At 42.0% G+C, this 10,534-nt stretch overlaps 1 protein-coding gene across 1 annotated transcript; it reads left to right on the top strand.

Moving 5' to 3' along the window:
• The first annotated feature begins 4,443 nt into the window (after positions 1 to 4,443).
• Positions 4,444 to 8,698, top strand: LOC125543477 (auxin response factor 1). The gene is made up of 14 exons (XM_048706841.2): positions 4,444 to 4,729; positions 4,830 to 4,948; positions 5,079 to 5,177; positions 5,319 to 5,375; positions 5,594 to 5,749; positions 5,848 to 5,932; positions 6,090 to 6,180; positions 6,309 to 6,473; positions 6,585 to 6,704; positions 6,783 to 6,855; positions 6,944 to 7,112; positions 7,210 to 7,862; positions 7,951 to 8,129; positions 8,237 to 8,698. The coding sequence occupies exons 1-14, from the start codon at positions 4,540 to 4,542 to the stop codon at positions 8,358 to 8,360; spliced, it is 2,280 nt and encodes a 759-aa protein (XP_048562798.1). The 5' UTR covers positions 4,444 to 4,539; the 3' UTR covers positions 8,361 to 8,698.
• Positions 8,699 to 10,534: the final 1,836 nt, after the last annotated feature.

Here is a 10,534-nt window from a genome sequence, read left to right on the forward strand (position 1 = left end):
GTCAGGTACCGATGATTTGATTGTAGTCGATATCGCCTAAGATTTCTATGGAACATGTTCCCATAGTATTGGCACATCATGTGCCACAAAGTACTGTGTGTATAGAAGTGATGGTCCAAGACTTATTTTTTCCTTCCAAAATCTCTTTTCCTCTAGACTCTATCGTCGAGTACCACCAAAGTGATATAGTTGTTTTTGCATATACCTGTTGTTAGGGTCTAGCACAACCTTGAGGTTCATTGTCTCATACATCTAAGCTAGTGTCACTCAAATGGTAATGATTTGTTGAACATCAATCCAAACCCACCTAGTGAGTTCCATCTGCAACCTCGGACATCTATTAATGTGTCAAATCTTACTCCTACATAACTTATTTAATGGCTCTTGACGTATTAAATGGAACCTCTTTCATATGTACTTTTTGGACGCTCTTACCGATGTGACTGAGCCGTTGGTAAAACTTTGACACATGGGATCAAACATCTCATTTGCTTTGTTCATATTTCAGTACACCTCCCACTCGTATCTCTTATAACCATTGCCTGAATCGATCAAATACCAGAATATGACATTCATTGCTTATGTCTGTATACAAATTTATCTGTTTATATCATTGTACTTCCACTGCACGCTCGATTATGTATGGTTGATTCATATCAAAGACTCTCACTATCATGACCAAGCCATGGATAAAAAGTTAAATGTGGAATCTTGAAAATTTATTAGCACAATGATCATTTGTGGTTTGTTCTAAAAATATGTTTTAAGAGTCACATTACTTGAGCAAGTAATGAAAGAGCTCAATGATTGCATATACCTTCTGTTAGGTCCTAGCACAACCAAGAGCTGCAATGTCTGATACCTCTAAGCCAGTGTCACTCAGAGGACAAAGTTATGTTGTTCATCAAGCTAAACCCACCTAGTGAATTCCGCATGGCACCTCAGGCATTTGTTAGCACGTCAATTCTTACTCATCTATCTCATATTTAATGGCTCTTGACGTATTTTAATGAACTTCCTCCATATGTAAGATTTTGTTTGGATGCTCACGCCGATGTGACTAAGATGATAATCAAACTCTGCGCATGTGAACAAATATCTCATATATGTTTATTGCATATCACAATGCACCCTCTACCACCCATATATCTTATAAGCAATGGCCGGATCAATCACATATCAAAATATGTCATTTTGTTACTTCAGTTTAGATAACATAAGTATCTTTTATATCTATGTACTTCCATTGTATGTTGGATTTTTTCTAGAAGTTTCACATTGAAGACTCTCACGGTCGTGGCCAAGCAATCAGTAAGAAGTTCAACATGTGGGATCTTGGTCGTTTATTGGCATGAAAGATCATTTTTATTTGTTCTAAAATATGATTTAAGAGTCACATTAGTTGACACGTGAGATGAAAGAACTCTGTATTTATTAGTATCACCTTTTGCATGAATCTAGAACTAGGATGTTGTAAGGATCTTTGATAGGAACAAAAGGTGGTGATTTACATTTAGGAATAAATTATATTAGGTGGGCGACTCTTTTGTCAACCAAGGTTGCTGATCTTTTCATAGGTGATCAAGAAATTCATCGATGCATCAAAGTCTTGATCCTCGATCTCACGTATAATGGCCCTTAACGTATTAATGAACTTCAACCATGTGTAGGGTTTCGTTCGGACGTGCTTGATTCGTTTAGGTGAATCTTATTGGTGTGATCAAGTCATCTATCAAAGTCTAGCGCATGGGGATTAAAGATCGCTTATATGTGCCCGTGGACACCTCTTTCTCTAGCAAGGCATGTCAGATTGATCACATCAAATACGTCATCATTTCACAACGTGTTCATACAAAAAGAGGTGTTTTATGGGTTCTCCACTTCATAACATCCATTCGATACACACGGTCAATTACCTCACTAATGGATATTCTCTCGGTTTATAACAAAATCTTTTTGATTTCAATGTAAGCGAATGTGTATGGATTGGACACCGAGCCAATTTCCACAAGGATAATAAGATGTGCACACACAAAGATGATGTTGATTCTCTCTGCATCAGATCATCCATTTTAGCACAACTATGTGACTCGTCACGAAGGGAAGGAATAAGAAACTAATAAATAAAGATAAATACAAACAAAGTGCACCTAGAGAATGGAGAAAGGATTTATCGTTTTGAGAGTAGATTGCGGCTTCTGCGCAAAAAGTGTACGTCCCAAGCATTTTTTTCGGAAAGTGTATGCGTGTAGAGACTAGAGAAATAATATACCATTTTAGAAATATGCAGAGACGTCAATGCAAAAGTTTGTTCAGGAGGGAGTAGGGGGCTCGAGTGTTAAATTCATAAAGGTGCAAGCCCTATAACGCCGTCGTTGTTTGCTTTGATCGACTGCCATGAGGTGCGCTGTATGGTACCTCTAAGCCAGTGTCACTCAAATGACAATGGTTTGTTGGTCATCAATCCAAAGCCACCTAGTGAATTCTATCTGGCACCTCTGACATACGTTCATGTCTCAAATATTACTCCTCAACTCATATTTGTGGCTCATGACGTATTACATTGAACTTCCTCCATATGTCGGATTTTGTTTGGATGCTCTTATGTTGTGATAGAGTCGTCAGTCGAACTATGATGCTTTGGGATCAAACATCTCATTTTTTTTGTTCATATCTCAATGCACCTCCCACCCATATATCTTATAATCAATGCATGAATCATTCACATATCAAAATATGGCATTTCATCATTTATGTTTAGATACAAAGCTATATTTTTATATCAATGTAGTTCCGCTATATGTTGGTATATGTATGGAGGATTCATAACAAAGACTCTCACAGTTGTGACCAACCTATCGATAAAATAATTCAACACGTGGGATCTTGACCATTTATTGGGATGATGCTCATTTGTGGTTTGTTCTAAAAACATATTTTAAGAGTCACATCAGTTGACGTGTGTGGTGAAACAGCTCAATTTTTTGCATATATATATCTTCTATTAGGGTATGACACAACCATGAGGTGCACTACCTGGTACCTCTAAGCCGGTGTCACTCTAAGGACAAAAATTTGTTCATCATCAATCCAAACCCACTACTTAATAACACCTAGAATCTCTGGCATTTGTTAACACATTGAATCTTAGTATATCTCATATTTAGTAGCTCCTTTCGTATTACAATAAACTTCCTTCATATGTCAGGTTTTGTTCGGACGCTCTTTGACAATGCCATTGAGCCGACGGTCAAACTCTGACTCATGGGATCAAACCTCTCATATGTTTTGTGCATATCACGGTGCATCTCCCACTTGTATCGCTTATAATTAATGCCTAAATTGATCGTATATCAAAATATGCCATTCCAGTACTTATGATGAGATATAGAGGTATCTTTTATATCAATGTACTTTCACTATATGTTGGATTTTGTGTAGAGGATCCACGACGAAGACTCTCACTGTTGTGATCAGGCCATCGTGAAAAGTTCAACACGTGGGATCTTGACCATTTATTGGCATGAAAAATCATTTGTGGTTTGTTCTAGAAATATGTTTTAAGAGACACATCAGTTGACGCATGAGATGAAAGAGCTCAATAATTTCTCTGTATTACCTTTTATATACACGAATCTAGAACTAGGATGACAACAAAAGATCTACTATAAGAACAAAAGGTGATAATTTACGCTTAGAGATAAATTATATTAGGTGGGCGATTCTTTTGTCAAACAAGGTTGTCGACCTTTTACAAGGAGGTTGACGAAGCTATCAATCAAAGTCTAGCACATGGGGATTGAAGATCACATCTATGCATTCATACCCCCCCCCCCTCCTCGACACCCTTATTTCTAGCAATCATCTCAGACTGATCACGTCATATACGACATGTCGTAACATGTTTATACAAATCGAGGTGTTTTTATGGGTTTTCCACTTTTTTGTAATTCGGGTTTTCCACTTTTGATCATCCATTTGATACACACGATCATTTACTTAATTAGTGGATATTCTCTCGATTTATAACAATATCTTTTTCATTTCAATGTGAGCTAACGTGTACGGACTAGGCGCCGAGCCAATTTCCACAAGGATAACAAGATGTGCATGCATAAACATGATGTTGATTCTCTCAGCACCACACCAGATCATCCATTTCAGCACCACTATGTGACTCCTCACCAAGGCAAGGAGTACAACAATAAGAAACTGGAAAAAAAAAAGGAACAAAGTGCACCCAGAGGCCAAAAGGATTGTGAGGGGCTTCTGCGCAAAAAGTGTTAGTCCCAAACATTTTCGCCTGCATGCAGGGGCCAGAGGAAGCATTTAATATTTTAAAAATACGCAGGGGCGTCGACGCAAAAGTTTGTTTTGTTTGAGAGGGAGTAGGGGGCAGGAGTGTTAAAGCCATAAAGGCGCAAGCCCTGTAACGCCGCCGTTGTGTGCTTCGCTCGGCTGCCTGCCGCTTCGCCTCTCGCCTCCTCCCCTCGCCTCGCCTCGCCTCGCCTCTCCACTCCCCCACCGCGCCGTTCTTTAATGGGGCGAGCCCAACAACAAACACTGACACAAGGAGAACACCACCCGGTTCCCAGACCAGACCAACTCCTCCTCCCTCCCTCCTCCCTCTCTCCCCGCTCCCACTCCTCCTTCCCTCCCGGGGAGGACAGGACAGCAGAGCCCGTCCACCACCAACCCACCGCCACCCGCGTCGCCATGGCGCAGCCTGGTGAGCGCAGTCTCCTGGTTTTTCTTGCGGCCGGCTTTGCTGCCCGCTCGTGCTCATGCGGCTGCCGCTCTCCTGTTGTCTCTTGTTGTGTCGCTGGCAGGGCGAGGACGGGACCCGGAGCTGTTCGCGGAGCTGTGGCGCGCCTGCGCCGGGCCGCTGGTGGAGGTGCCGCAGCGCGGCGAGAGGGTCTTCTACTTCCTCCAGGGCCACCTGGAGCAGGTGCGTGCGGGTGTTTCGCTCGTGAATTCTCCTTGTTTCTTCTCCGCCGCTCTCCTCTGTTCCATCCATTTCCAATTCCGCCGCGGCCGGGCCACGCGCTCATCTGCTTGCTGTTTTTTTGCGCGCGCAGCTGCAAGAGCCGACGGACTCGGCGCTGCTGGCCGAGCAAATCAAGATGTTCCAGGTGCCCTACAAGATCCTCTGCAAGGTCGTCAACGTCGAGCTCAAGGTAAACAATCGCCGCCGGCCGGCCACGCAGCCGCCTTCTCTTTGCTCCTCGCCGCCTGATCCTCCCTCGCGGTTCTGGCGTGAGCTCGTCGTCGTCGTAATTAAACTCTCTCTCGTGTTGTTTTTGCTCGCGGCGGCGCAGGCCGAGGCGGAGACGGACGAGGTGTACGCGCAGATCACCCTGCAGCCGGAATCTGACGTAAGTGTTCATCGCCACCCAAAGCTTTGTTCGCTGATAGTTTTTTCCTTTCCTGTTATCACTATCTCGTTTGGAAATGTCCTGAATTCCGGTTTCTGAATCCGTAGTGTCGCAATTCCGCTTTTTCTTTTCTTTTATCTCTATCTGTTCTTTCTACTCGAATTCAGAGAGTGTGTCCCTCGCGTGGATTTGCGTCTTAAACTTTCTCCTGTTTGCAGCAAGACAACCTGCCCCTCATCTGCGACCCAATTCTGCCGGAGACGCCCCGGCCGGTGGTGCACACCTTCTGCAAGATCCTGACGCCGTCCGACACCAGCACCCACGGCGGCTTCTCCGTGCTCCGCCGCCACGCCAACGAGTGTCTCCCGCCGCTGGTAAGCCCAATTCCCTTGTCCTCGTTAATCAATGCATAATTGCATTATTGCATACCGTACTGCCAGGTTAAATTCCACTCTGCTTTGCTCTTGATCAGGACATGGCGATGCCGACACCGACTCAGGAGATCATCTCCAAGGACCTCCATGGATCTGAATGGAGGTTTAAGCACATCTACAGAGGTACGCAAACTCGGTGTTTTCCTTTTATTACAGTTACCTGCAGAATTGTTCAGTGGTCATTCATCTGACTGCAGATCAGGACCAAATAAATTGCAGTTGCTGTATGTGTATGCCTTCTGCTGCCTGATCCATGCAATTCTTGGTGGTTGTTGTATAGGTCAACCCCGCAGGCACCTTCTGACGACCGGATGGAGCACATTCGTCACATCAAAGAAGCTGATGGCTGGCGATGCCTTTGTCTACCTAAGGTTGGACATCAACTGAACTCCAGTGCTTATAATTCTGTTAAACTAACCATGCGTGGCGGACAGGTTTACGCGCAATGTTTCGTGGGAAGTATGCATCATCACAAAGACATTGTGTTTTGTTTTCGCAGGAGTGAGACAGGAGAGCAGCGTGTCGGAGTGAGGCGCCTTGTGCAGAAGCAAAGCACGATGCCGGCGTCCGTTATATCAAGCCAGAGCATGCATCTCGGGGTTCTTGCAAGTGCATCTCATGCTCGCAAGACCAACTCCATCTTCGTGGTCTACTACAGGCCCAGGTTAGACCTTCTATTCCAAAAAAAAAATATTTATTCTATACCGCCAGTTGTTAGATAAAACTGTGCTTACTGTTTGCTAATGGAAGTTAATTTCTTGTTTGTTTTATGTAGGTTAAGCCAGAGCCAGTACATTGTCAGCGTGAACAAGTACCTTCAAGCTAGTAAGACTGGATTTACTGTGGGCATGAGGTTCAGGATGAACTTCGAAGCAGAAGATGTCCCTGTGAAGAAGTAAGGGTTTTCAGTCTGTTTGCTCATCTTCTGCCATCATCTCAGTTTCACATGGTCTCATGTATTTTAAACCTGCAGGTTTTTTGGGACTATAGTTGGTGATGGTGATCTTTCTCCACAGTGGTCAGGTTCTGAATGGAAGTCACTCAAGGTAAGATCAACACATTCTACTTTCTCTTGTTTACATTGTATTTTTCTTCTCTTTTTAAAAACTCTGATTTTATTCATGGTTTATTTAGGTCCAATGGGATGACTCGGTCGCAATTTGCAACGGCCCTGAGAGGGTTTCTCCTTGGGAAATTGACTCATCTGATGCCTCCTCACCTGCCATCAGTGCACTGCTGCAATCATCAGCGAAGAACAAGCGTCCAAGGGAGACAAATGAAAACTTTGATCTTCCATCACAGGGTATGACCTGCAGATTTCTCATTGCTCGTGCTATTATCGACAAATAAATGGAACGTTGACATCATGATGTTTTTACTCCTGTTGACTTAATCTGCAGAGCCGACTCAGGAGTTTTGGCTGTCTGGAATGACACAGCAGCATGAGAGGACATATGTTGGTTCTAGTGACCCCAACCGTATCTCTGGGTATCATCAAATTCTTTGGCCAAGCAGTGAACCCGCAGGGTATGGTGCCATGAGCAGCAGTTCGGTTTGTCAAACTCCATTGGGGCTTGGTGATGGTTGGCCCAAGGATTTCAACCCTTCAAGCCAGGGGGTCTCTCCTACCCTGTCAGAGATTACTCAGAAGCTGAATCGGGTTGCCAGCAGTGAAGGAAGAACTCCTCCTCCTTGGGCTACTGCACTTTGTGGTGGTTACCGGGCTGAGGAACCTACTTCCAAGCTGTCCTGCAACCCTACTCTGCCTCTGCCTGAACAGGTTGCACCATATCTGCCCAAAGTAGCTGAAAAGGCCAAGGAACCCGGTGTGGTTCGTCTGTTTGGTGTGAATTTGATGGAGAACACCAACAATGCTGCTGCTCCTACTGCTGGCAACGCAAGTGCCGGAGCCGGAGAAACTTCAGCCAGAGTTGCTGGTTCTGTTGAAGGCTCTGGTCAGCTGTCAGCATTTTCAAAAGTAACAAAAGTTGCGAATGAGAGCCCCCGAGAAATCCAAAGCCAACAGAGTAATGTTGGAAGGAACCGTGTGAAGGTACAACTTCTGTGTATCTCTTTCTTCCTCCTCTCCTTGGCTTGTTTAACTGTTGTCTAACCTCGTGTTGCTATTTGGTTTGTGCTAGGTTCAAATGCATGGAAATGCTGTGGGTAGAGCTGTGGATCTAGCAAGTCTGGATGGGTATGAGGGGCTGACCAGTGAACTGGAACAGATGTTCGAGATAAAGGACATCAAACAGAACTTTAAAGTGGCATTCACCGACAACGAAGGTGACACCATGAAAGTCGGAGATGATCCCTGGATGTAAGTCTGCACATGTTCTCCATCAAGCATTGATAGTTAACTGTTCATCTGACATGATCATAATGAGTATATATAGCTGACATACATACATTCTTTGGCACCTGCAGGGAGTTTTGCCGTATGGTGAGGAAGATAGTGATCTATCCCATTGAAGATGACAAGAACATGGATCCTCGTCAGACGTCGGTCTTAGCTGCTGCTCCAGATCCGGATCCCAAGGCTAACCTTTAGAAGGGGGGAGGGGTAGGATTTTTGGATCCTTTCACAGATGAAGCATTGGTTTGCAGATTTGTGGTATTGAATCCTTTCTTCAGAAGCACCCCGAAGAAAGATTGATTGATAACATAGGTTTCCAGAAAGAAAAATGGTGGTGACAATTTCTCTTTAGTTGGCTGTCAAAGAAACAAACAAAAGATTGACAATGTCTCTTTAGTCGTTTGCTTAAATATAGTCAAAAAAACCGTAAAGGAATAAAGTCCAGGAGGTATAAAGACTTCTGGTGTAAGTTGTGTACATATTATATGAGAGATGACAATCATATGACATCTAGTTTATGTTCTGTTTTAACATCCTCTTGCGTTCATCTGGATGAATTTGGTGATAAATGTTGCGACTAGAATTATCTTGATGGTAGCTTTCAATGCTGATCGGTATAGTGCTGGTTAGTTCTACACTGGTTTTGTGCTTGATGCTTTTCACGGCTTAGGTCCTCTTTGATTCAAAGGATTTTCATAGGTATTTTAAAAGATCGGAATCCTTAGGCCCTGTTCGTTTAATCCCCTTGCCAAAGGGATTGAAGGGGATTGGAGAGGTTTGAGGGGGATTTTGACTTGCAAAGGATTTAATCCCCTCCGGTCCCTTTCAAACCACTTCAAACCCTGCCTAACCGAACAAGCGCTTAGGAAATTTTCCTATGTTGGTCGTTTGATTTGTAGGATTGAATCCCTATAGAACTTCTTTAAAAGATTAGAATCCTTAGGAATGTTTCCTATCTTGGTTGTTGGATTCATCGGATTGACTTATATAGACAAAAAATTCAAAGCATTCCTTTGTACTACATTCCATATGTTGTTGTTTTTTTGCATCCACTCGTACTCCTTTGAAAACCTCCTTTGTGTTCTTTTGATGATTTCAAACAAACCAAAATTATGTACAATTTTAAGGATCTTTTTAGGAATTTTGGTTAATTAAAATCCTTAGAAACTTTTCTATGTTGGTTGTTTGATTTGTACCTCTGTTGGCTGTCTGATTCATAGGATTGAAACCTATATTTTTTTTTGAAAGATTAGAATCCCTAAGAATGTTTTCTTTGTTGGTCGTTTCTATTCGTGGGATTTAATTATATAGAAAAAAAATCTAAGCTTTCCTTTGTACGACATTCCTTAGATATTTTTGCAAACACTCAAATCCCTTCCAAAAAATCCTTTGTTTTCTTGTGATAGTTTCAAACAAACCAAAATAATGAGAATTTGAAGTGTTTCCTTAGCAAATTTGGATAAAATAACATCCTTAGAAACGTTTCTATGTTGGTTGTTTGATTCGTAGGGTTGGATCATATATATTTTTCTGAAAGGTTAGAATCCTTAGGAATGTTTCCTGTGTTGGTCGGTTGATTCTTAGGATTGAATACTATAAAAAGAGCCTAAGCCTTCCTTTGTGCTAAATTCATAGGTATTTTCGCATCCATGCAAACCTCTTTGAAAACATCCTTTGTTTTTCTTGTGACAATTTCAAGCAAACCAAAATCGTGTAGAATTTGAACTTAGGAATTTTTTAGGAATTTTCTTAGGAATTTTTTATCACTAAAATCCTAAGAAACTTTTCTATGTTTTTTGTTTGCTTTGTACGATTGAATCCTATGGATTTTTTCTCGAAATACTAGAATCCTTAGGTACTTTTCTAAGCTTTCCTTTGTCCTACATTCCATATGTATTCTTGCATCCACTCAAACCCCTTTCAAAAAATTGTTTGTTTTTCTTTTGATGATTTCAAACAAACCAAAATCATGTAATATTTGAAGGATTTGCTTAGGAATTTGGAAGAACTAAAATCCTTATAATTTTTTCTATGTTGGTTGTTTGATTAGTAGGATTGAAACCTATAGAATTTGTTCTAGGGATTCCTTTCTACTACATTCCATATGAATTTTAGTATCCACTCAAACTTTTCGGAAAGATCCATTCATTTTCTCTATGAGGCAAGCTTTTCACCACTTAGGATCTCTATGATACAAAGGATTTTTGTAGCAATCTTGCAAGATGTTGGTTGTTTGATCCCTAGGACTGAATCCTATAGAAGTTTTCTCTACAACATCAACCCAAAAACCACTCGCAAAATCCATTGCAAGATTTTCACCATTTAAGGTCTATTTGGTTCAATGGATTTTCATAGGAAATTGGAAAGAT

Source organism: Triticum urartu, chromosome 3A (assembly GCF_056163025.1).
Source record: "Triticum urartu cultivar PI428250 chromosome 3A, HENAU_Tu73, whole genome shotgun sequence".
Lineage (NCBI taxonomy): Eukaryota > Viridiplantae > Streptophyta > Magnoliopsida > Poales > Poaceae > Triticum > Triticum urartu.